Source organism: Pelodiscus sinensis, chromosome 1 (assembly GCF_049634645.1).
Source record: "Pelodiscus sinensis isolate JC-2024 chromosome 1, ASM4963464v1, whole genome shotgun sequence".
NCBI classification, from domain to species: domain Eukaryota; kingdom Metazoa; phylum Chordata; order Testudines; family Trionychidae; genus Pelodiscus; species Pelodiscus sinensis.
In genome coordinates, this window is record NC_134711.1 from 111,569,091 (window position 1) to 111,595,727 (window position 26,637).

A 26,637-nucleotide genomic window follows, 5' to 3' on the forward strand; every position below is an offset into this window, starting at 1 on the left:
AAAGTAGAACATTTTCTATGGCTCAGTGATGTGAGACAGAATTCTCCTGCTTTCTCCTTATCTTTAGCAGAACTGAAATGCTTTTAAGAAGCAGTGACAGTGTACGTACTAAAGAGCAAATATTTCTCTAAAGAGGGGCTCCTTGTTAATCTGTAGGTGGGATGGCCATTTTGTTGTCACTTCATGGAGCAGAACAACCTTCTTGTCTCTGAGTGCTGTAACTCCAGGGATAGTTATGGCTTGTAATGTAGCCTCTCCTTGCCTTGTCTCAGGTCTATCTGACTAGACCATGACTTCTAATGGAAAAGACACCAATATGTCTGCTCCAGAGCACAGGGAGGAGGAGGAACAGGTGGGTATTTCCTCTTAAGCCTCACTGTTCTGTCTGCATGTTGAACCATACAGTTGGCTGTTGATTAATAGCAGGCTCCACACATGGATACTTTGGTGGGGTGTTTTGTTTTGACTTTTGACCTAGTGTCATCACTCCAATGTCAGAAGCAGTTCTTTAGCCCTCCTGCTCTACAGCCTTTCACACCATTATATAATCTTTTGATGGGAGGGGCAAACATAGTCAAGGGTATAAGCACTTGACCAAGCAATGGGTCAGCTCCAGAACAGGCCCTTGCTTCCCTGACTGCATTGTTCTCCCCCTTGCCTCACTAGAATGTCCTGAAGAGGGTGGCCAATCTCCCTGTGGTCAGCACTGCCTGTGACCTGGCTGCCACGGCCTACACCTCCACCAAGGAGAGCCATCCCTATGTGAAGTCTCTCTGTGACATGGCAGAGAAGGGAGTGACCTCCCTAACCAGTGTTGCAGCCAGCAGTGAACAGCCAGCTTCACCTGCACTTGAACCTCAGGGTGAGTAAAGTCTGTAACTGTCTGAAGCAGAGATTTCAATGTGTGTGTGTGTGTGTATGACACAATCTCTTGACCATAGGGTCTCAAGATCAAAAGACCGGCAGCACTAGAGGCAAGTAGCAGTGGGGCTAATGTGACTGTAGGAATGATTGAGCAGCCCTGAGATACTAGAAGCAGGTGTTTCTAATGACTGGTAGGAACATGCAGCCATATCCACTACTGCCGGGTGGTAAAGATTCATGTTCAGCAATTGCTCAATGGGAACACAAATGACCATCCTTACTCATTCCCTTCATGAGATCACTTCATTGAACCTTTTGGAGCTAAGGTGTTGTAAACCTCTGGGTGCCTGCCAGAGGGCTGAGCTGGAGATCAGTTAGTGCTTGACTATGGAGTGAGACCTTTACACTCAGTCTTACAGCTTTGGAGACTGTCCAGGACGAGCATCCTTACACAAGGAAATCTCTTAGCCTGGGGCAGGGGGAGGCAATCACTGCACTGGGAAGATGGGGAAATCCCCTGGTAAACTGAGATTAGTTGCAAGTGTCAATGTGCAGCTTCTTCATCCCTAACTCTTGCTGCCTTGTGACGTGAGCCAGATGCTGCTTTGCAGTAGCAAAACTGACCGTTAAGGACACTACGTCCTGGTGTCTCTTCCTACAGAAGCATCAGGAACGGAGTCGGCTTCTGAAGTACCAGACAAAGTGGAGGAGAATCTACCAACCCTTCAAGAGACGGCTGAGAAGGTAACTCACCCCACACTGTGACATGGCCAGGGCTTAGACAAGCAATACTGCTCTGCTTCCTCCAGCAAAAGGCCGTGCCACCACTTTCAGCATGAGGTGGTATCTAGTCTGGTGTAGAGCTTGACAGCAAGATGTAGGGTGAACCGATGCCCTTTTTAAAAATGGGACTGTCCTGTCTTTGGTCTTCCTATCTCTCCCTCCATCAATACTGGTGGATTTTCTTCCTGGCAGGATCCCTGTTCTTCAGCTGCCTGTGTGCCAGGTCTGGGCGGGGGCAGGGCATGAATCCAGTAGCTTTTGCATACCACAGAAACCTGATAAGGTTGTTGGCAGGGCAAAGCTGTAGCAGGTGAAGCCAGGCTGCTTGTCCATCAGCCGAGCCCGTGCTGTGCCATCCCTTAGAGGCAGGGCCCTGCCATCCCATTTGACTTCTGGCTGAGCACTGCAAGGTGCAGCCTCTGGTGGAAGAGGGCAGGCAGCACTTAGTTGTGTGGTGCTGCTGCTCAACAGTTGGCCCTTTACATGCCCCCCCCTTGTTGCTATCCTCCCGGTTGTGCCCCTTCTTTCCCACTGCTGAGGCTGGGCAGAGAGCCAGCCCCTGGTCTGAGTGCTCAGCTTGCAAGTATGGTTGGCAGGTTCTTTCCTTGTTTCAGGGCCTCCCTGGAAAACCCTCTAGTTCAGAGTCCTGGCCAGGTGGAGCCAAGCCTTGTGGGCATCACTCTCACTACACTCCCATAGGGAAGCTTTTGTCCATCAGCCAAGCTGTAGAGTGGCAGGAGGAAGTGATTTCCAGTCTGGTCATGACTCCAACCCCAGAGGTGCCACACGGCTCTAGATGAGGCGCAGCATCCTCTTCACCCACCTCCCCACACCCTGGGTCCTGCCCCAAGGGAGTGTGGGACTGTTGCATCCTCTGGGTACTTGCCACTGCTGAGCCTCTCTGGCCAGGTTTGCTGAAGCCTCTGCAGCCTGGTTTTCTCAGCTCTGGTGCTCAACACCTCAGGGCTTAACACCCTCCTGCCTGTGCTACAGCCTGTGGACCAATGGCAGCTGGGTGAGGTCAGTGGCAGCTGCACCTCCAGGTTGCTGCTGGCTCCTCAGTACAGTGCAAGCAAGAAGACAAGCTGCTTTGAGCTACAGAGGAGGGTGGGGAGAGGATGAGTTCTTCCAGGATGCAGGCTAGGTCATCCCTTCCCTCCTCCCCAGGAGCTGAATCTCCAGGCCCTTCCCACCGTAGAAGGTGGCGGCTGGTCACACTGGAGTGAGTACTGAAGGATATCCTGGCAGGAGGGGCCAAATAACCCTGTGCCAACCATGTACTAGCTTGAAGACAAAGCAGCATGTCTTGGGAGGAATGGGTTGGTCCCTAGAGGCCACACCAGGAACGGAGGGTGGAGATGGCTGGGCAGGGAAGGTCTCCTCATGTCACCACCCACCATACCATGTGACAGATGCATGGGAGATTCACCTCTCCCTGTATGAATCATAAAGATAAGGTTTAAAAAAATCCAAGCTACATTTTTTTAAACATGGACTCTGTAAACTGCATGTTTGACATCTGCAACTAATGGGTCTCATAACTCACTTGAAGGAGTAATCACAATTTTACCAGGTATTCATATGTCTGACTTCTGGAGCTGAGCAGATGGTAATCCACTGCTTGGACTTCAATCCCTCGATCCATATGGGGTTTTTATTGCTCTGAATTACTGATCATGCCTTGCTGAATCTTTCCCTCTAGGCCATGTCTGACACACTGACAGATGTCAAGGAGAGCATGACCAGAGTGGTGGACATGACCAGGGAGGCCATGCAGGATGGTATGAAGACCACCAGATCAGTGGTGGCAGAGGGCATGAGCACCGTTGGGGAGTCGAGAATGGGCCAACTGGCCGTAAGTGGGATGGAAGCCATGCTGGAGAAATCTGAAGCGCTCTTGGATCACTACCTCCCCATGACTGAGGACGAACTAGGTCAGAGCACAGGAATGATGGGGCAAATTTCTTTGAAAAAGCAGGGTCACTCTCCCTCTGGTCCAACCTCCTCTAGGTGTCTCAGTCTTGTCCTACAGTAACTTCATATTGTAACGCTCATGCCTCAGCTTTGCGTTGGTGGGCATGTACCCAGATTAAATGACAAGATGGTCCTGGAGGGGAAGCATGAGACAGATGGGGGAAGAATAGACCTTATCCAAATGCTCAAAACCAGGCTTGGTGGTCTTTAGTGGAGTTAGTAATAGAGATGTAGCAGTGTTAGTCTGGTCTTGCTGAAACAAGACTGGACTATGCAGCACGTTAAAGACTGTCTTGTGTTAGTGGGGTTAACTATTGCTCCTCTTAAAGGCTGAGGTTACTTCCATGGTATTAAAAGGTGCTAGGAAGCTCTCGTTCCAAGAGTTCGGGGTAGGACAGTGCAACTTGTGCTCCTTCCCCCAACATCTAATCTGAACAACCTTCCCTCTAGCGGAACTTGCGGAATCCGTGGAAGGGGCTGAAGTGTCTGCGGCACAACCACAAGAGCATCGCAGCTACTTTGTGCGTCTGGGTTCCCTGTCCACCAAACTCCGCCAGCGCGCCTACCGCTATTCCCTGGACAAGATGAGACGCACCAGCCACAGCATCAGTGAGGCGCTTTCCCAGCTTCAACAAACCATGGGACTGGTAAGGACTCCTCAACTTCTTGAGGCTGAACCCTTCTGACAAATACAGAAAGCAGCCAGCCTCTGATTCCCTTCCCTCTTTATATGCCCCCCTCCCTTAAGGCAGGGAAGACTTCAACTCCCTCCTTCTGGACCAGGGCTCAATGAGGCTGTGTGCTCTGACTAGATCTCTTCTTGCTGCATTTGAGCATACCCATCTGAGGGCTGGCAAATGACAAATGCTGACATGTGCGCTTGTAACTTAACTCCTCCTCCAGATTGAACACCTCAAGGAAGGTGTGACACTACAAGATGTCCAGGAGAAGTTCCAGCACGTGTGGCTGAACTGGAGCAGAAAGCAGGCAAAAGGCAGTGAGATCACAGACTTGCCGAACACAGAGGTAGGTGCTTAACTTGCCCATCTGACTAGAAGTTAGGTAGTATTCTGGCCCTGATGTCTTTTGAGCAGCTGTTCCTCCAAAGAACCTTGAGTCATCTCTAGGGCCTCTCAAGACTGACAATCCTGAGCATAACGAAGACTTACTTCCTTAGATAGCCTTAAGTTTGTCATATGAGCAAACTGTGCAGATAGGTGTTAAGTTACTAGCTTAGCTATGTGCATGCCTAGCATAACCCCACTACAACCTAATATTGTGGATTGTGTGAAAAGGGGTTTCCCGGACATACCTCTCAGTTACATGGCTTATGGACTGCAGTGGTGATCCACGAGCTCCTTCATTAATCTAATGGAGCCAGATGGCTCCTTCCCTTCCTCCAGAAGAAGGCATGCTGTAGCTAGTGGGCTTTCCATCAGAGACCTTGCTGGTTACTGGCATGGTGAACCCGACTGCAGGAGGTAGCAGTGAGTCTGATGCCTTTTGTGTGAGGAACATAACATACAGCTGCTTGTCTCCCCACCAGGTGGAGTCGGAGACTCTGGCCATGTCCCGCAGCATTTTCCAGCAGCTGCAGGATGCCTACTGGGTGCTAGTATCCAGCATTCAAGGTCTCCCCGCCAACCTTCAGGACAAGGTGCGACAGATGTCCCACAACATGGGAGAGCTCCATGCTTCCTTCTCCACTGCCAGCTCCTTCCAGGATCTCTCCAGCAGCCTCCTGACCCAGAGCCAGGAGATGGTGACCAAGGCCCAGGAATATGTGGATGAGCTGATGGCATATGTGATGCAGGATACGCCTCTGTCTTGGATTGTGGGACCCTTTGCCCCATTGGGGAAGGGCTCTGCAGATTCCCTGGCACCACAAAATCAGGAAACTGAAGCTAAGGAGACAGAAGTTGTAGTGGCATCCGAGTCTAAGGAGCCTTGAGCTGGAAACCATTTCAGCTTGGAAGCCGGAGGGCAGAGTTCCTCCCTATCCACCAATTCAGTCTCCTTTGCCTTCATGTACACTAGCCCTGTATGGCCTGCCGAAGTAGGCTAGCACCAGGAATCCCTGTGCTTGGATGTCTGCAACTTCTGGCAGGGTGACTAGTCCTCCTGCCAGATAGTAATGAATAATGTACTTCAGCTGGCTACCTGTTCCTGTGTCTCTTGGCTCACATGTCTAAATCTGAAGGAAGGGTTCTGGCAAAGTAATAACTTAGACACAAGAACCATCTGAAGCCCGAGCTGCATAACCTAGCGTGTTGTGGATGCTAGAATGTAGATTTCTTATCTTTATACTGGTTTGTACTTACAACCACCCTGTCTTCAAAATAAAATGTCACTGCATTTGAATAGTCTTGTCTTCTCATGTCTAAGTGTCTTCCAGGTCTATAGTAGGTGATCTGTGCACAGACTAGTCCTGCTGTAGACATCCTCATTTTTTCAGTAGCAGCAACTGGTGTTAGTGGGGCGGACACTTAGTCTAACTTCCCAGTCTAAATTCCCAGGCTTGTTTCATACCAATAACCACATTTAGAACTCGAAGGCTCTAGATCAACTACTCCCCATTAAACAGGCAGTGGCTTATTGCTAAAATTGGAACAAATTGTTAATATTACTTTCATTTCACATGCCTTAGAATGGCACTTGGCTTTTCAGGAAGCAGCCTGTGATAAAGTAAACAGCTACAGGTAAGCTAAATACTACTTTGTCCAGCTTCACTATCTGGATTGCTCCAGCATGCATGTGTGGGGGTGTGGCTTCTTTACTAAAAGAGGAAGGGAGAGGCAGTCTCAGAACAGGGTTGTCATAGAGGCTTTTGGGTATAGGTGTCCCAGAATATGGGGTAGTGCATGTACCATGATATCAGAATCAGTTGGATCATGAACACCACCTACACTATCACTGTCCCCAACTATTGGAGCAGCATATATGGATATGACAGTAAAGATTGTACTAGGAATTTTACACCTTGTGCACAGTGGCTACTTTGAATACTCCATGTACTAGGCAGCTTTTGCCACAACTGTGGCTTTTCACTTGGTTACTGTATTTTTTTCCATCTTATACAATACATTTAAACTCTTCTTCTCAATGGAAGGGGGCAGTTTAATTAGAGAACATGGCCTATGCTAAATATACTATGTACCTTGAACACCCAGGTCTTGACCTGTGTGTAGTTAAGGATAGTGAGACAGTGCTCCACTCAGCAATGTAGGACTTCCCTGAACCACAACCACTTTCACAAAGGCATTCCATCCTTTAAAATGCAAGAAAGGGAGGGATTTTTCCTCAACAACCCAAGTCATAGGGATCATGCAGTGCTGAGTAGAACTACAAACACTCCTTCACAACTGAGTGCCTGTAAGGGAACTGTGGGTTTATACTAACCCCCAGGCCAGACTTGAGTGACAGCTTACTAGCTTGTGAGTCTCAGATCCTAGGATATTCCCAGTCTAATAGCCCCTTGTGAATCTCCTAAACTGCTCCTCTAGAGAGAATTGTTCCAGAAGCCTAAAGTGCTAAGGCTGGCACGAGTGCATTCCTACACTAGAAAATCAGCTATATTGGCTCAGGGTGTCCCCCTCATCTATGTGCTACATCCTTAGAACCCCCATAGCAGGGGCACAGCCTGTTACAATATGATGTACAGGCAGTCCCTGGGTTACATACAGATTCAACTTACATACAAGATAGGGACAGTAGGTTTGTTCTTAAGTCGGAACTGGTGTCCAGATTCAGCCTGGTGAATCTGATCAGCAGCTGATTCCAGGAAGCCCGGGGCAGAGCGACTCTGCCTCGGGCTTCCTGTAGTCAGCTGCTGGTCAGTTTCAGCAGCGGCTGAATTGACGCCTGGGGCAGAGCAGCTGGTGTTCTGCTGGGATGCTTCAGTAGCTCCACTCCTCGGTGCTACTGGACCAATCCAGCAGCACCCAAGCTGCTCTGCCCCAGGCATCCTGATTCAGCCACTCCTGAAACTGACCAGCAGTGGCTGAATCAGGACACCTGGGGCAGAGCAGCTGGGGTGCTGCCGGGTTGGTCTAGTAGCGCCCAGAGCGGTAATGCAGGACCAACCGGTAGCGCCGCAGCTGCTCTACCACAGGCATCCAGAGAAAAGCCTGGGGAGGGGTGCACTAGCTGTGTGCTCCACTCCCCACCCCAGCAGACCAGGGAGACACGGGCGGCGGACCGAGATGCACTACGGTCCCGCCGCCTGGGTCCTCCACGGCTTTGCTCCACGTTTCCCTGGACTGCTGGAGACCAGCAGGCTGGGGAGCAAAGACAGCCACGGCGCGTCTGGGCTGTCCCGCTGCCCGCGTGCTCCACGGCTTTGCTCCACGTCTCCCTGGTCTGCTGGGAGGCTTCCCCCCCAGCAGACCAGGGAGACGCGGAGCAGTTTTTCTCACCCTGGAGAAAGCAGGGGGCGAGACCCCGTTCTCTTAGGCGAGTAAATCCCTGTTTGTAATTGCGAATCCGACAAGTCGGATCCGAGGAACTCGGGGACTGCCTGTATTAGTTATTAACAGTTGAATCATGCTGGAAGGGTATAACAAGTGGGGCTCCACAGGGGGTCTGTTTTGGGACCAGTTCTGATCACGCTTAATGATTTAGATATTGGCATAGAGGACACTTAAGTTTGCAGATGATATCAAGCTGGGAGAGGCTGCAACTGCTTTGGAGGATAAGGTCAATTCAAAATGATCTAGAGAATCAGTCTGAGGTAAATAGAATGAAGTTTAATAATGACAAATGTAAAGTGCTCCACTTACAAAGGAACAATCCTGTTCTCCATTCTTCCCAGTTAGCATAGCCAGAGGTATGGCGGTATCTGATCAAAAAAGGAATCCAGGGAGCTTCAGTCTGCACCACTGAGCAGGCAGTTAAAAATCCAGTTGGTGGCACAGGAGGTTTCTGGGCTCGAGACAGACTCCTTCACTCAATTGGCTCTGCATGATTCCTGGAAGCAGCCATCAGGTCCCTCTGGGCTCCATGTGGTGTCAGCTGCCATTGGACAGGACCTGGGACCAATGGGAGCTGCAGGGGTGGTGCCTGCAGGCACAAAGACAGCACACAACCAACTTCCACCTAGGGATCACAGGAACTAGAGCAGCACCACCCCCAGATCCTGCAGGCTCCAGCCCTGATTGCTTCACCTTCTGCCCCCACAGGTACTCAAGCAATACCAAGTAAATCTGCCATTCATGTGACACTAGATTATGGAAAAACTTTTGAAATATAAAAGCAGCAAAAATAGCTGGGTAGGCAGCAGCCTGCTCCTGCAGAGAGAGCCTGACATGGTAGCTTGGAAATGTGTGAACTGCCCTGTTCAGCTAAGGGGGGTAACTCCCCTGCCAAGTGATGGTGAGAGACATGTCCAGGTTTTTAACTGTTTCACTGCTGATCAAAGTAAGGGAGAAAGGAGAGGGAGGATTGTGGATCTGCATCATCTGCTGGGAGAAGCATCTCAGTTTCATTTTCACAGTGAGAGTGGATGGCATCAGGAAACTATTCATGCTCCCATGGCCACACTCTGACCCATGGGGGTAAAGGGCCAGATGCCACCAAGCATATAGAGCCCAGCTAGCCATTGGGTTCCAACAGGAACAGCAAGGGCCAGGTAAACAGTTCCCTCTTTTGGGCTGGATGCTGCTCTGTCCTCACCAGGAGGCTGGGTACCAGCCCAGGCAGACATCACAGTTCTAGTCAATGGAGAGTCTCAAGCTTTTTTTTTTCTCTTCAGTATTGTGAGGTAGGGATAACTGAGATTGACCTATCACATGACTGGGCTCCAGGCATGTGACTCTTGGGTCTCCATCTCACTCTGCACATGCCCGGGGTGTGTCTGAAACTTCCTGAGAGGGACCCAAGGCCAAAGATCCCAGCAGAGCAAGCACAGTCCTGTTTTGAGCACCTGCACAGTCTGCTCTGAGTAGCACCTCACACGGGCAGGGCTTGGATCGTGGGAAGGGACAGAGCCACCAGTTTTTGTCCCAATTCAAGCCTGAGGGAGAACAATGAAGGGGTGTCAGAGGGAGAAATATTCTTTTCTCCCACCCATCCCTTTTAGAGAACATGTCCCTCTTTTCTGAATGGGGGCTGAAAGAGGAGAGGGGAGAAAGCTATTCTGGTTGCCCAACCCATTTCTTGTTCTCAAACAAAATGGTTCACTGTCTATCTAAGGCAGGGGCAGGTAAAATACAGCCGGTGGGTTGAATCCATCTCATTGAACTACCAGATCCTGTCTGTAGCCCAGCGAGAGCCAAAGGCGGGCTCCCTGCTTTCCCTAACCACACATGCTCCTCAAAGTGGCTGGTTGCAAGGCCCATGTTCATTTCTCAGCACTAGGAGCTGGGAGGGGGAGAGACCTTGCATGTTGCCCTTGCCCCAGCACAATCTCTCAGCTCCCATTGGCCAGCTTGAAACCTGGAGCAGGAGTACAGGAGGGGGAGCAGAGGATTTTTAGTCAATGGGAGCTGTGAGATTGTGCTGGGTTCAGGACAGTGCATGAAGCCTGCCCTCCACCCCACCTCAGGGCACTTAGAGCAGCACAAGGGCCCTGCAGCTGGATGTTTTAAGTGGCGTGTGGAGACACAGAGGGCAGGGAGCCTGCCTGAGGAACCCGCTGGGTTGCTGGCCGGACCACTAAGTAAGTGGCCAGAAATTACACTTGGCACCCTATGCCTCCCTCCCCCCAACATTATGCTCCCCCTACTACACCACTGCCTCATGTCTCAACCCAAACCTCTGTACCTCCACTCCTCCACTCTTAGCCTCTCCAAAATCCGGCACCCAAATCCCCTGCCCCAGATCACAATCTCCTCCTGGGTCCTGGACCCAATACCTGTCCAAGATCATAAGCCCCTCTTTCGCCCATACTCCCTCCCAGACCCTCTCCAGCACCCCAGTTCTATACCCAGCACCCCAGGTCTATACTCTGAGCTCCCTTCTGCACCCAACCTCCATCCTAGACCCTGTACCTCATCCATGCACATCATGGGAGAATGCAACTCTTGACCACCTACCACATTCTTGGAATGCCCCCCTTCCTCAAAAATTATAGCCCACTTATCCTTTAATGTGTTTTTAAGGTCCTGATTGCCAGAGTATCTGAGCACTTCAGACAACGACTATAAAGCCCAGAAGTCCTGTTACCCCCACTGTGCATAGGGGAATTGAGAGGCTAAGTGACTTGCCCAAGGTCACACAGGAGGTAGAAAAATGGATAAAATTGAACTAAGCTCAAATCCTAGGTTAGTGCCCTAAACCCTGGAGAAAACTACCAATCTTTAGAGTGCCACTGTGGTACAGTGTCTGGTTTTTACTTTGAAACTGGCCAACATGCAGAGGAAGCAGGCGCATGGCTCTCTGCAACCTCACCCCCAGAGATGGTTTATATTTGGCAGGGATTTATTTTTTCTAGCTTTGTCAAAATAAAAGTTGAAGCGCTGTTTCAATATGTTCCCCTTTCCTCTCCCTTTCACCATTAGAAAAGGCAATGGAAGTCAATTGCTTTTTAAGTCCTACTGGTGCTTTTATCCATTCTCACTAGCAACTGTTTCAAGGCAGGCTGTGGAATCAAAGTGAGTTCAGCTGGGTGGCAGCAAACGACCCAGGCAGGTTAATTGGAATCACCTATGGTGAAGATCTCACGCCCAGACTTTGCCGTCCCCAAGGGATTTCTATTCTCTTATTGGTCAGAGAAGTGGAAGCCTTCTTTTCATTGGCTCCCTCTGAACTGTCAGTCCTGAGTGTTTCACCCCCTACACTTAAAGCACGACATCACCAAATGTGTATAAAATCCTGCCAGATGGTAAGGAGAGTAAGGCAGTGTTTGGAAAACTGAGAAAGGTTAGTGGGGGTGTTGTGGGACTTGTTAGTAACAGGGCTTTTTGTTTATATTGTTCCCTGGCTAGGGCTGTGTAGTCATGCTGCTAAGAAAGTTTGGATGTGGGGCTGTGTTTATATTATTAAGATGCTGCAAGCAGAATGTGGTTTGGAAAGCAGAGTCTGGGATGCTTAACTATAAGCCCCTGCTTTGGTGAAGGACAGTATCAGATCAAGTTTTATTTTCATACCAGTAAGTGCTGATTACTAGATGTAGTAGTAATTATGTACTTGCTGCCTTCCATGGGCTTATTAAAGTAGAACAGTTTCTATGGCTCAGTGATGTGACAGAATTCTCCTGCTTTCTCCTTATCTTTAGCAGAACTGAAATGCTTTTAAGAAGCAGTGACAGTGTATGTACTAAAGAGCAAATATTTCTCTAAAGAGGGGCTCCTTGTTAATCTGTGGGAGGGATGGCCATTTTGTTGTCACTTCATGGAGCAGAACAACCTTCTTGTCTCTGAGTGCTGTAACTCCAGGGATAGTTATGGCTTGTAATGTAGCCTCTCTTTGCCTTGTCTCAGGCCTATCTGACTAGACCATGACTTCTAATGGAAAGGATACCAATATGTCTTCTCCAAAGCACAAGGAGGAGGAGCAACAGGTGGGTATTTCCTCTTAAGCCTCACTGTTCTGTCTGCAAGTTGAACCATACAGTTGGCTGTTGATTAATAGCAGGCTCCACACATGGATACCTTGGTGGATGTTTTGTTTTGTTTTGACTTTTGATCTAGTGTTATCACTCCAATGTCAGAAGCAGTTCTTTAGCCCACGTGCTCTACAGCCTTTCACACCATCATATAATCTTTTGATTGGGGGGGGGGGCGCAAACATAGTCAAGGGTATAACCACTTGACCAAGCAATGGGTCAGCTCCAGGACTGGCCCTTGCTTCCCTGACTGAATTGTTCTCCCCCTTGCCTCACTAGAATGTCCTGAAGAGGGTGGCCAATCTCCCTGTGGTCAGCACTGCCTGTGACCTGGCTGCCACTGCCTACACCTCCACCAAGGAGAGCCATCCCTATGTGAAGTCTCTCTGTGACATGGCAGAGAAGGGAGTGATCTCCCTAACCAGTGTTGCAGCCAGCAGTGAACAGCCAGCTCCAACTGCACTTGAACCTCAGGGTGAGTAAAGTCTGTAACTGTCTGAAGCAGAACTTTCTATTTGTGTGTTTGTATGACACAATCTCTTGACCGTAGGGTCTCAAGATCAAAAGGCAGGTAGCAGTGGGGCTAATGTGACTGTAGGAATGATTGAGCAGCCCTGAGATACTAGAAGCAGGTGTTTCTAACGACTAGTACGGCACATGCAGTCATCTCCACTACTGCCGGGTGGTGAAGATTCATGTTAAGCAGTTGCTCAATGGGAACAGAAATGACCATCCTTACTCATTCCCTTCATGAGATCACTTCATTGAACCTTTTAGAGCAGGGGTGTCCAAACTTTTTTCAAAGAGGGCCAGATTTGATGAAGTGAACATGCGTGAGGGCCGACCATTTTGCCTGACATTCTTTGAACCATTAAAATTAAATGCAAATTAACTATTTTATGCAAAGTTTATTGCAAACGGCATACTTTTCATTTCGTCACATGGATGACAAATCTAAACAGGTGTTAAATCACTCTGCCTTTCATATCTGAAGGCCAGATGAAAAAAAAAATCCAGGAAGCTGAAATATATGTCAGGAACATTGTAAAGTACATTACATATTATTGGTAATAAAGGTTGTCTGTCAACTTTTAAGTTCAAAAAATATGAACAGGAACATAACACCAAGTATATATGTTGTGTCCAAATATATTTATAACTGATTTAGACCAACTGACATTAACTGAGATTTTACAATGTATTCCTCTCAATACATATGGATTCGTTGGGGGCCATAAAAGATAGATATTGCCAAATTACCTGTGGGGCCGTATTAAACCGGAACACGGGCCGCAATTGGCCCGCGGGCCGGACTTTGGACATGCCTGTTTTAGAGCAAAGGTGTTGTAAACCTCTGGGTGCCTGCCAGAGGGCTGAGCTGGAGATAAGTTAGTGCTTGACTATGGAGTGAGACCTTTACACTCAGTTTTACAGCTTTGGAGACTGTCCAGGACGAGCATCCTTACACCAGGAGATCTCTTAGCCTGGGTAGAGGGAGGCAATCACTGCACTGGGAAGACGGGGAAATCCCCTGGTAAACTGAGATTAGTTGCAAGTGTCAATGTGCAGCTTCTTCAACCCTAACGGTTGCTGCCTGAGCACATGACAGATGTGAGCCAGATGCTGCTTTGCAGTAGCAAAACTGACCGTTAAGGCAACTACGTCCTGGTGTCTCGTCCTACAGAAGCAACAGGAACGGAGTCGGCTTCTGAAGTACCAGACAAAGTGGAGGAGAATCTACCAACCCTTCAAGAGACGGCTGAGAAGGTAACTCACCCCACACAGTGACATGGCCAGGGCTTAGACAAGCAATACTGCTCTGCTTCCTCCAGCAAAAGGCCGTGCCACCACTTTGAGCATGAGCATCTAGTCTTGCTCTGAATTACTGATCATGCCTTGCTGGATCTTTCCCTCTAGGCCATGTCAGACACACTGACAGATATCAAGGAGAGCATGACCAGAGTGGTGGACATGACCAAGGAGGCCATGCAGGATGGTATGAAGACCACCAGATCAGTGGTAGCAGAGGGCATGAGCACCGTTGGGGAGTCGAGAATGGGCCAACTGGCTGTAAGTGGGATGGAAGCCATGCTGGAGAAATCTGAAGCGCTCTTGGATCACTACCTCCCCATGACTGAGGATGAACTAGGTCAGAGCACAGGAATGATGGGGCAAATTTCTTTGAAAAAGCAGGGTCACTCTCCCTCTGGTCCAACCTCCTCTAGGTGTCTCAGTCTTGTCCTACAGTAACTTCATATTGTAATGCTCATGCCTCAGTGGGCATGTACCCAGATTAAATGACAAGATGGTCCTGGAGGGGAAGCATGAGACAGATGGGGGAAGAATAGACCTTATCCAAATGCTCAAAACCAGGCTTGGTGGTCTCTAGTGGAGTTAGTAATAGAGATGCAGCAGTGTTAGTCTGGTCTTGCTGAAACAAGACAGGACTATGCAGCACTTTAAGACTGTCTTGTGTTAGTGGGGTTAACTATTGCTCCTCTTAAAGGCTGAGGTTACTTCCATGGTATTAAAAGGTGCTAGGAAGCTCTGGCTCCAAGAGTTCGGGGTAGGACAGTGCAACTTGTGCTCCTTCCCCCAACATCTAATCTGAACAACCTTCCCTCTAGCGGAACTTGCGGAATCTGTGGAAGGGGCTGAAGTGTCTGCGGCACAACCACAAGAGCATCGCAGCTACTTTGTGCGTTTAGGTTCCCTGTCCACCAAACTCCGCCAGCGCGCCTACCGCTATTCCCTGGACAAGATGAGATGCACCAGCCACAGCATCAGTGAGGCGCTTTCCCAGCTTCAACAAACCATGGGACTGGTAAGGACTTCTTGAGGCCAGACCCTTCTGACAAATACAGAAAGCAGCCGGCCTCTGATTCCCTTCCCTCTTCATATGCTCCCCCTTAAGGCAGGGAAGACTTCAACTCCCTCCTTCTGGACCAGGGCTCAATGAGGCTGTGTGCTCTGACTAGATCTCTTCTTGCTGCATTTGAGCATACCCATCTGAGGGCTGGCAAATGACAAATGCTGACATGTGCTGTTGTAACTTAACTCCTCCTCCAGATCGAACACCTCAAGCAAGGTGTGACGCTACAAGATGTCCAGGAGAAGTTCCAGCACGTGTGGCTGAACTGGAGCAGAAAGCAGGCAAAAGGCAGTGAGATCACAGACTTGCCGAACACAGAGGTAGGTGCTTGGCTTGCCCATCTGACTAAAAGTAGATAGTATTCTGGTCCTGATGACTATTGAGCAGCTGTTGCTCCAAGGAAACATGAGTGATCTCTAGGGCCTGTCGACTGAGAATGCTGAGCATAACAAAGACTTACTTGCTTAGAGATCCTTAAGTTTGTCACATGAGCAAACTGTGCAGAAAGGCGTTCGGTCACTTAGTTGCTCTCTTAGCTATGTGCATAAGAAGGGGTTTCCTGGACATACCTCTCACTTAGTTACATGGCTTATGGACTGCAGTGGCGATCCAAGAGCTCCTTCTTTTATCTAACGGAGCCAGATGGCTCCTTCCCTTCCTCCTGAAAAGGCGTTCTGTAGCTAGTGGGCTTTACATCAGAGACCTTGCTGGTTACTGGCATGGCAAACCCGACTGCAGGAGGTAGCAGTGAGTCTGATGCCTTTTGTGTGAGGAACATAACATACGGCTGCTTGTCTCCCCACCAGGTGGAGTCGGAGACTCTGGCCATGTCCCGCAGCATTTTCCAGCAGCTGCAGGATGCCTACTGGGTGCTAGTATCCAGCATTCAAGGTCTCCCCGCCAACCTTCAGGACAAGGTGCGACAGATGTCCCACAACATGGGAGAGCTCCATGCTTCCTTCTCCACTGCCAGCTCCTTCCAGGATCTCTCCAGCAGCCTCCTGACCCAGAGCCAGGAGATGGTGACCAAGGCCCAGGAATATGTGGATGAGCTGATGGCGTACGTGATGCAGGATACGCCTCTGTCTTGGATTGTGGGACCCTTTGCCCCATCGGGGAAGGGCTCTGCAGATTCCCTGGCACCACAAAATCAGGAAACTGAAGCTAAGGAGACAGAAGTTGTAGTGGCATCCGAGTCTAAGGAGCCTTGAGCTGGAAACCATTTCAGCTTGGAAGCCGGAGGACAGAGTTCCTCCCTATCCACCAATTCAGTCTCCTTTGCCTTCATGTACACTAGCCCTGTATGGCCTGCCGAAGTAGGCTAGCACCAGGAATCCCTGTGCTTGGATGTCTGCAACTTCTGGCAGGGTGACTAGTCCTCCTGCTAGATAGTAATGAATAATGTACTTCAGCTGGCTACCTGTTCCTGTGTCTCTTGGCTCACATGCCTAAATCTGAAGGAAGGGTTCTGGCAAAGTAATAACTTAGACACAAGAACCATCTGAAGCCCGAGCTGCATAACCTAGCGTGTTGTGGATGCTAGAATGTAGATTTCTTATCTTTATACTAGTTTGTACTTACTACCACCCTGTCTTCAAAATAAAATGTCACTGCATTTGAATAGTGGTGTCTCCTCATGTCTAAGTGTCTTCCAGGTCTATAGTAGGTGATTTGTGCACAGACTAGTCCTGCTGTAGACATCCTCATTTTTCAGTAGCAGAAACTGCTGTTAGTGTGGCCGGACACTTAGTCTAACTTCCCAGGCTTGTTTCATACCAACCAAATCTAGAGCCTTAATTTCCTGAAGTTCTAAATCAACTATTCCCCTTTAAACATGCAGTGGCTTCTTGCAAAAATTAGAACAAATCATTAATATTTCATTTCACATGCCTTAGAATGGCACTTGGTTTTTCAGGAAGCAGCCTGTTATAAAGTAAATAGCTACAGGTAAGCTTAAATACTACTCTAACCAGCTTCACTATCTGGATTGCTACAGCATGCAGGTGGTGGGGTTTTTTGGCGGGGAAGGGTTAAAGGGGAGGGAGAGGCAGGCAGTCTCACAACAGGGTTGTCATAGGAGAGGCTTTTAGGCATAGGTGTTCCAGACTATGGGGAGAGCATGTGCTGTAATATCAGAATCAGTTAGATCATGAATACCACCTACACTATCACTACCCCCTAACTATTGGAGCAGCATATCTGGATATGACAGTAAAGGTTGTACTAGGAATTTTACACCTTGTGCACAGTGGCTACTCTGAATACTCCATGTACTATACAGCTTTTGCCACAACTGTGGCTTTTCACTTGGAAAAAAATACAGTAACCATCTTATGCAATACATTTAAAACTCTCCTCAAAGGAAGGGGGCAGTTGGGTTAGAGAACATGGCCTATGCTAAGTATACCACATACCTTGCACATCCAGGTCTTGGCCTGTGTGTGGGGCTTTTAAGGATAGTGAGACAGTGCTCCACTCACCAATGTAGGACTTCCCTGAACCACAACCACTTTCACAAAGGAGTTCCATCCTTTAAAATGCAAGAAATAAAAAAGGGAGGGATTTTTCCTCAACCCAAGTCATAGGGATCATGCAGTGCTGAGTAGAACTACAAACACTCGTTCACAACTGAGTGCCTGTAAGGGAACTGCGGGTTTATACTAACCCCAGGCCAAACTTGAGTGACAGAGCTTACTAGCTAGTGCGTCTCAGATCCTAGGCTATTCCCGGTCCTAATAGTCCCTTGTGAATCTCCTAAGCTGCTCCTCTAGAGAGAATTGTTCCAGAAGCCTAGAGTGCCAAGGCTGGCAGGAGTGCATTCCTACACTAGAAAATCAGCTACACTGGCTCAGGGTGTCCCCTTCATCCATGTGATTCATCCCTGGAACACCCATAGCAGGGACGCAGCCTGTTATATGATGTATTAGTTATTAACAGTTCAGTCATGCTGGAAGGGTATAACAAGTGGGGCTCCACAGGGGTCTGTTTTGGGACCAGTTCTGAGCATGTTTAATGATTTAGATATTGACACAGAGTACACTTAAGTTTGCAGATGATACCAAGCTGGGAGGGGCTGCAACTGCTTTGGAGGATAGAGTCAATTCAAAATGATCTAGAGAAACAGAATGAAGTTTAACAAGGACAAATGCAAAGTGCTCCACTTACAAAGGAACAATCCTGTTCTCCATTCCTCCCACTTAGGGTAGCCACGTGTATGGTGATTATAACCAGTGTATCTGATCAAAAAAGTGGCCCAGTGTAGACACAGCCAGTGAGAGTGGATGGCATCAGGGAACTATTTACACTTCCATGGCCACACTCTGACCCTTGGGGCTAAAGAGCCAGATGCCACCAATCCCACAGAGCCCAGCTAGCCATTGCCCTGCTGAAGTCAAGGGAGGATGGGTGGGTGGGCAAACAACAGGAACAGCAAGGGCCAGGTAAAAAGTTCCCTCTTTTGGTCTGGATGCTGCTTCGCCCTCTGCAGGAGGCTGGGTACCAGCCCACGCAGACATCACAGTTCTAGTCAATGGAGAGTCTCAAGCTTTTTTTTTTTGCAGTTTTGTGAGGTAGAGATAGCTGAGATTGACCTAATCACATGACTGGGCTCCAGGCATGTGACTCTTGTGTCTCCATCTCACTCTGCTCATGCCCGGGGTGTGTCAGAAACTTCCTGAGAGGGACCCACGGCCAAAGTTCCCAGCAGAGCAAGCACAGTTCTGTCCTGAGCACCTACACAGACTGCTCTGAGTAGCACCTCACACGGGCAGGGCTTGGATCGTGGGAAGGGACAGAGCCACCAGTTTTTGTCCTAATTCAAGCCTGAGGGAGAACAATGAAGGGGTGTCAGAGGGAGAAATATTCTTTTCTCCCACCCATCCCCTTAAGGCAGGCATGTCCAAAGTCCGGCCCGCGGGCCAATTGCGGCCCGTGTTCTGGTTTAATATGGCCCCACAGGTAATTTGGCAATATCTATCTTTTAAGGCCCCCAACGAATCCATATGTATTGAGATGAATACATTGTAAAATCTCAGTTAATGTCAGTTGGTCTAAATCAGTTATAAATATATTTGGACACAACGGCTACGTCTACACTGGCATGAATTTCCGGAAATGCTTAAAACGGAATACATTCCGTTTTCAGCTTTTCCGGAAAAGGAGCGTCTACATTGGCCACGGAGTTTCCGCGATAACGATGCGCTTTTCCGGAAAAGCGCGTCTACATTGGCGGCGCGCTTTTCCGGAAAAGCAAAAAGCCCGGAACCATTTTGAAAAGGGCAAAGGCCACCAGACCTTTCCGGGGGCGGGGCCGGAGCTCCGTCCAGACGCGTGGTTAAAGGGGTCTCGCCGGGCAGCCGTTTGTCTCGTGCTCCCGTGCCTTGTGACCTCTGCCAGAGACTGGCACCCTTCACAGGGTCGGTGGCTGCCCTGTGAGTTTTGGGGACACCACCCTTTGGCCCCCCCACCAGCTTTTCCTGGCATTTTATTTTTTCTGCTCTGCACTGTCTGCTATGGAGCCGTGGATGGCCATGTACCTGCTCGGGCCCCTGTTAGACCTGTACAGGTGCCTGGAGCTCGTGCTGCAGGCTGGTGCCCTGCTGTACACATACCAGGAGGCAGAGATTGCCTTGGACTCCCTCACCAGGGAGGTCCTGGCAACCGCGTGGCATCAGCACCCAACGATAGACTGGCCCATTTGGACTTTGGAAACGAGCACCGACTGGTGGGACCGTGTGGTCCTCGGACGATGGGACGACTACCAGTGGGTCCGGAATTTCCGAATGAGAAAGCGGACCTTTTTGATGCTGTGCACCTGGCTGACCCCCGCGCTGCAGAGAACCGCCACCCGGCTGCGGGCACCCATCCCCGTCAACAAGAGGGTTGCCATCGCGCTGTGGAAGCTGGCCACACCGGACAGCTACCGCTCGGTGGCACACCAGTTCGGGGTGGGAAGATCCACCGTTGGTGTTATCGTCATCCAGGTAAGTCCCAGGGGGAGTGAGATAGGGGAGGGTGCTCCACTCCAGGCCCAGGGACACCCAAGACTCCAGGCTGGGTCGCTCAGGGGTTTCGACCGTCCCTCCCTTGCACCGGCCCACTGGTGGGGGGGGGGGCGTGGGGCGAGGGGGGCCCTGTGTGTGTGTGTGTGTGTGTGTGTGTGTGTGTGTACAGAGGGAATCAAGGGGGGGACCCAAGGGAGCGCACACTCACCCCTGGCTGTATGTAATGTGTTCCCTTGTGTTTCTCTGCACCCTTCTGCAGGTCGTCCACGCCATCAACGACGTCCTGCTGCCAAGAATCATCCGCCTGCGCGATGTCGATGAGACCATGGCCGGCTTCGCTGCCCTCGGGTTCCCCAACTGCGGGGGAGCCCTGGACGCCACCCACATCGCCATCCGGGCCCCGGAGCATCGAGCAGGCCATTTCATGAACCGCAAGGGGTACTGCTCCATCGTCCTGCAAGCCCTCGTGGATCACCGGGGTCGCTTCCTGGACATCTACGGCGGCTGGTCCGGCCGGGCACACGACGCCCGCATCCTCCGGAACTCAGGACTGTTTCAGAGGTTGGAGGCGGGCACCTACTTCCCCCGGCGGGACTTGACTGTCGGGAATGTGCCGATGCCCATCTGCATCGTCGGGGATGCGGCCTACCCCCTGATGCCCTGGCTCATGCGGCCCTACACGGGGCAGCCGGACCAGAACCGGGCCCGGTTCAACGACCGCCTCAACCGGGCCCGAAACCCAGTGGAGCTGGCGTTTGGACGGTTAAAAGCCCGCTTCCGTTGTTTGCTCACCCGTCTCGACATGGGTGAGCAGAATGCAACAGAAGTGCTGGCCGCGTGCTGCGTGCTCCACAATATTGTGGAGCGCAGTGGGGAGGCCTTCCTCCCTGCATGGGTGGCAGCTGAGGCACAGACCTTGGACCAGCCCGACACAGCTGCCATCCGCCAGGCGCGCCAGGAGGCGGTGCGCATTAGAGAGGCCCTGGTGGACATGTTTGCCCAAGCCCCGTAGCAGGGTCGCTTGGGTCACCCCAGAGTACTCCGTCCCAGCTCCTACCCTTCCCCACCTCCTCCCCTTACCTCCCCCCTCCCCATAGTATAGTAAAGCGTCGGGTCACAGCACATCGCGGCCGTCATCGAGTCTGTTCGTCGGGTGCGTCGGGTGTAGTTAGGGTTTTTCTTTTAAGTTAGGCTAGGGTTTAGGCCACCATCGCCGTCCTGAGGAACAGCCAACAGGATTTGGGACTTGTGTCGAAGGCTTACATCAGTGCCATCTTCAATGGATCTCCTGGCTGTTCCTCTCCTGAGGCCCGGAAGGCCCAAAGGACTGACATGGCCAGGAACACCACAGTCATCCGTCGAGGGATCTCCTGGCTGTTCCTCTCCTGAGGCCCGGAAGGACCAAAGGATCGAGGTGGCCAGCAACACCACAATCGTCCTCCCTGCGCCTAACTTATGTTTTTGAATGTGTACTGTACTGCATATTGTAACCATTTTTTTCTGCTTGTTTGTTGCTATGTAAATATAGTTTCTGGTTTACATCTTTACTGAAAAGTCTCAAGTATTTCTTTATGCGCCGCGAACCAATGACCACTGAAAAAGCCCCCCCCCCCCGGTGATAGAGTCATGAATTTGTTGTCCACAGTTGTAACCCTCTTTAAATTGAAGTGGCTAATTGGCATCTCACATAATTTCTGTACAGTTACTAGAGGAACACAATAACCACACAAGATTGAAATGAAAACAGAACTTTTTATTTACAAAGGAGGGGGGGGGAGCTTTAACTGTGAGAAGGAGGGGGGGACCTTTAACTGCGAGAAGGAGGGGGGGGGAGCTTTAACTGCGAGAAGGAGGGGGGGACCTTTAACTGCGAGAAGGAGGGGGGGGGAGCTTTAACTGCGAGAAGGAGGGGGGGACCTTTAACTGCGAGAAGGAGGGGGGGGGCAGTTACTGGGACGGGTGGCCCCTGCGAGCGCCCCTCTGGGGGCGGACCTGCCCACGCTGGGCAGACCGCGTTGGGGCAGCCTGCACGCTGAGGTGCCCACGAGTAGGAGCACGAGTAGGAGCACGAGTAGGAGCACGGTCTTCAGGGTCAGGAGCAGGACCATGAGCAGGGTCAGGGTCAGGAGCATGAGCAGGGTCAGGGTCAGGAGCATGAGCAGGAGCAGGAGCAGGGAGAGGAGCAGGAGCTGGGAGAGGAGCAGGGATAGGAGGGGGCATGGGCTGTGCTCCCGGAGGGATGGCGGGGGCATGCGGTCCGGCCATGCCATAGTGGATGGCATGTATTAAATGTGCCGTCAGGGTGCCCATTGTGGCACGCATCTCGCGGCATTCCTCCAGGAACGCAGCCCATCCCTCCTGCCGCCACTCCTGGTCCCCCTGCACACGCTCCGCAATGGAGGTCTGGATCCCCTCCACCGCGGTGACATGACGCCGAAGCAGCTGGTCCCGGTGTCGGAGCCTGGTCCTCCGGGCTTGGGCAGCTGGGGGTGCCGCTGCTGCTGGAGTCGCTGGTCTGGTGCTGGGTCCCGCTGCAGGGAAGAGAAGAAAGGACGGGTCAGTCAGGCAGGCCATCCACTGTCCCCACACTTCCATGCCCTCCACCCCAGAGCCCCAGGTGACCGCACAGTTGTGGCTTGGGCCCACTCAGTTCCCCTCCTGCTCCCGGGGGGTGTTGTATGTTGGCAAGAAGGACCACCCCTGGGAGTAGGGTCCTCCTTGCAGTATTGTAAGCACCGGTCTGTATCCTGGCTCCGTGCAGGGCAGGAGGGTGCTTGTGCTGCGTTCACCTGTGGAACTCCCTGCCGGTGGACACTGTGAAAAGCTTAGGGCTAATCACTGGTGTTTGACAGGGAGCGAGATGCATCCCCACGCAGTGCCTGGGAGCACACCTGTCAGTGGCGGTCTGGGCTCTCAGATCCCATTGCGTGCGATATCTCCTGGTCAGAACCAGAAAGGGTGACTGGGTGGGGGGATGTCCCATCCTTGCAGCAAAACTCAGGGGCCCATCTCCCTCCCACTATCCCTCCCGCAAGCCTGGTAGCCCAGGGACAGGTGTGGCCGCAGTGGGGACTTCCCTCGGGGAACCTGCCAAGGCACTGGGAGCAGGTGAGCGGCTCGGTGGCGGTCCACGGTCACAGGACTGTGACGCTGCACTTATCCCAGGAGCAGCTGGCTGTGCCTCACAGCCAGGCCTGGGACAGTGTGCCATTCCCTGTGCTGCACCCCTTGGTGGAGCAGCAGGATCTGGGCTGAGTCCCTCGGGCCCTGGCCGGTTCCAGCCGGCATCCACCCTTCCCCCTGATCCCGCTGAAATGTGTGTGAGAAGCACGGTCCCAGCCGTGCCCGCAGCTGCCTGCCACGGCCACCTGCCGCTCAGTCACCAGGCTGCACGTGGTTGCACGTGCTGCTAACTGCCGCATGCTATGCAGCGTGCAGCTCACGTGGCCTGAGTGACATGCTCTCCCCTTCCCCCCTCCGGACACTTGGGTCTCGCTCCCCCCCGCCCTCCGCCCCCCGCCCTTTGGGAGTGTAACCTTCAAAGACTCACCAGTGGGTTCCTCCCCGGCCACAGAGGAGCTGCTGGAGGGGGCCTGCTGGGTGGCAACGCTGGCCTCCTCTCCCGAAGCGCCGCCGCTGTCGTCTTCCTCCTCCGGTTCGGTGGGACGAATGATCGGGGGGTGCTGGCAGGTGTCAACGGGGACAGCTGGGCCTTGCGGGGCTGGCTCGCCCAAAAATGAGTTCAGCCGCTCAAAATAGGGGCAGGCATCAGGCCCTGCTCCCCTCCCCTCCGTGGCCCGCACGTACCCCAGCCGCAACTCCTTAACCTTCGAGCGGACCTGCTCGCAGTTGCGGCTGGGGTGCCCTTGCTGGGCGAGGTTCCGGGCCATCCGGGTGTACAGCTCAGCATTCCGGCGGCGGGACTGGAGGTCATGGAGACCCTCCTCCTCCTCCCACAGGTCCAGGAGGGCCTCCAGCTCTCTGGGGGTCCAGGATGGGGCCCTGCGCTTCCGGCCCCTGGGGGCTTCCTCCTCTGCCCCAGGTGACGGTGGCTGACCACCTCGAGCTGCCATGCCTCCGCTGAGGTGGCTGGGCAGCACACTTGCCACGTCGCAGAGCTGGGAAGGGAGGTCTCTGAGGGCCTCCTGCCACGTGCGGCCAGTAGCGTGCTGGCTCTTTAAGCCCTCGGGTAATGCGGAAGTCCGTGGCTTCTACGGGGTCTCCCGCCGTCCAAACCGCTTTTTTACGTTTCTTCTGCTTTTCCGGAAAAGCTGTCTACACTGGCCCTTTTCCGGAAAAGCTTTTCCGGAAAAAGGACTTATGCCCGAGCGGGAGCATCATACGGTTTCCGGAATAGCGGCTGATTTTGTACAGTACAGCATCGTTGCTTTTCCGGAAATTCAAGGGCCAGTGTAGACAGCTCGCGGCTTATTCCGGAAAAGCGGCTGATTCTCCGGAATAAGTGGCCCAGTGTAGACACACCCAAACATGTATACTTGGTGTTATGTTCCTGTTCATATTTTTTGAACTTAAAAGTTGACAGACAACCTTTATTACCAATAATATGTAATGTACTTTACAATGTTCCTGACATATATTTCAGCTTCCTGGATTTTTTTTCATCTGGCCTTCAGATATGAAAGGCAGAGTGATTTAACACCTGTTTAGATTTGTGATCCATGTGACGAAATGAAAAGTATGCCGTTTGCAATAAACTTTGCATAAAATAGTTAATTTGCATTTAATTTTAATGGTTCAAAGAATGTCAGGCAAAATGGTCGGCCCTTACGCATGTTCACTTCATCAAATCTGGCCCTCTTTGAAAAAAGTTTGGACTCCCCTGCCTTAAGGGAACATGTCCCGCTTTTCTGAATGGGGCCTGAAAGAGGAGAGGGGAGAAAGCTATTCCGGTTGCCCAACCCACTTCTTGTTCTCAAACAAAATGGTTCACTGTCTATCTAAGGCAGGGGCAGGTAAAATACAGCCGGTGGGTTGAATCCATCTCATTGAACTACCAGATCCTGTCTGTAGCCCAGCGAGAGCCAAAGGCGGGCTCCCTGCTTTCCCTAACCACACATGCTCCTCAAAGTGGCTGGTTGCAAGGCCCATGTTCATTTCTCAGCACTAGGAGCTGGGAGGGGGAGAGACCTTGCATGTTGCCCTTGCCCCAGCACAATCTCTCAGCTCCCATTGGCCAGCTTGAAACCTGGACCAGGAGTACAGGAGGGGGAGCAGAGGATTTTTGGTCAATGGGAGCTGTGAGATTGTGCTGGATTCAGGACAGTGCATGAAGCCTGCCCTCCACCCCACCTCAGGGCACTTAGAGCAGCACAAGGGCCCTGCAGCTGGATGTTTTAAGTGGCATGTGGAGACACAGAGGGCAGGGAGCCTGCCTGAGGAACCTGCTGGGTTGCTGGCTGGACCACTAAGTAAGTGGCCAGAGATTACACTTGGCACCCCATGCCTCCCTCCCCCCAGCATTATGCTCCCCCTACTACACCACTGCCTCATGTCTCAACCCAAACCTCTGTACCTCCACTCTTAGCCTCTCCAAGACCCGGCACCCAAATCCCCTGCCCCAGATCACAAACTCCTTCTGGGTCCTGGACCCAATACCTGTCCAAGATCACAAGCCCCTCCTTCGCCCATACTCCCTCCCAGACCCTCTCCAGCTCCCCAGTTCTATACCCAGCACCCCAGTTCTATACCCAGCACCTCAGTTCTATACCCTGAGCTCCCTTCTGCACCCAACCTCCATCCCAGACCCTGTACCTCATCCATGCACATCATGGGAGAATGCAACTCTTGACCACTTACCACATTCTTGGAATGCCCCCCCTCCTCAAAAATTATAGCCCACTCCTCATTTTTAGGTCCTGATTGCCAGAGTATCTGAGCACCTCAGACAACGACTATAAAGCCTAGAAGTCCTGTTACCCCCACTGTGCATAGGGGAACTGAGAGGCTAAGTGACTTGCCCAAGGTCACACAGGAGGTAGAAAAGTGGATAAAATTGAACTTAGCTCAAATCCTAGGCTAGTGCCCTAAACCCTGGAGAAAACTACCAATCTTTAGAGTGTCACTCTGTGGTACAGTGTCTGGGTTTTACTTTGAAACTGGCCAACATGCAGAGGAAGCAGGCGCATGGCTCTCTGCAACCTCACCCCCAGAGATGGTTTATATTTGGCAGGGATTTATTTTTTCTAGCTATGTGAAAATAAAAGTTGAAGCTCTGTTTCAATATGTTCCCCTTTCCTCTCCCTTTCACCATTAGAAAAGGCAATGGAAGTCAATTGCTTTTTAAGTCCTACTGGTGCTTTTATCCATTCTCACTAGCAACTGTTTCAAGGCAGGCTGTGGAATCAAAGTGAGTTCAGCTGGGTGGCAGCAAACGACCCAGGCAGGTTAATTGGAATCACCTATGGTGAAGCTCTCACGGCCAAACTTTGCCGTCCCCAAGGGATTTCTATTCTCTTATTGGTCAGAGAAGTGGAAGCCTTCTTTTCATTGGCTCCCTCTGAACTGTCAGTCCTGAGTGTTTCACCCCTACACTTAAAGCACGACATCACCAAATGTGTATAAAATCCTGCCAGATGGTA

The 26,637-nt window shown here is 51.4% G+C and overlaps 3 protein-coding genes across 3 annotated transcripts; 2 read left to right on the forward strand and 1 right to left on the reverse strand.

Moving 5' to 3' along the window:
* Window positions 1-272: 272 nt before the first annotated feature.
* On the forward strand, window positions 273-5,982 carry LOC142818333 (perilipin-3-like). The gene is made up of 7 exons (XM_075897382.1): window positions 273-352; window positions 667-862; window positions 1,526-1,608; window positions 3,350-3,581; window positions 4,072-4,268; window positions 4,525-4,647; window positions 5,168-5,982. Exons 1-7 carry the CDS (start codon window positions 290-292, stop codon window positions 5,570-5,572), a joined length of 1,299 nt encoding a protein of 432 aa, XP_075753497.1. The 5' UTR covers window positions 273-289; the 3' UTR covers window positions 5,573-5,982.
* Window positions 5,983-11,423: 5,441 nt separating this feature from the next.
* On the forward strand, window positions 11,424-16,656 carry LOC142818341 (perilipin-3-like). The gene is made up of 8 exons (XM_075897436.1): window positions 11,424-11,478; window positions 12,039-12,118; window positions 12,443-12,638; window positions 13,848-13,930; window positions 14,081-14,312; window positions 14,791-14,987; window positions 15,233-15,355; window positions 15,842-16,656. The coding sequence occupies exons 2-8, from the start codon at window positions 12,056-12,058 to the stop codon at window positions 16,244-16,246; spliced, it is 1,299 nt and encodes a 432-aa protein (XP_075753551.1). The 5' UTR covers window positions 11,424-11,478; window positions 12,039-12,055; the 3' UTR covers window positions 16,247-16,656.
* Window positions 16,657-21,964: 5,308 nt separating this feature from the next.
* Window positions 21,965-24,009, reverse strand: LOC142818331 (uncharacterized). The gene is made up of 2 exons (XM_075897354.1): window positions 23,589-24,009; window positions 21,965-22,569 (listed from the first exon to the last, which is right to left on the reverse strand). The coding sequence occupies exons 1-2, from the start codon at window positions 23,926-23,928 to the stop codon at window positions 21,986-21,988; spliced, it is 924 nt and encodes a 307-aa protein (XP_075753469.1). The 5' UTR covers window positions 23,929-24,009; the 3' UTR covers window positions 21,965-21,985.
* Window positions 24,010-26,637: the final 2,628 nt, after the last annotated feature.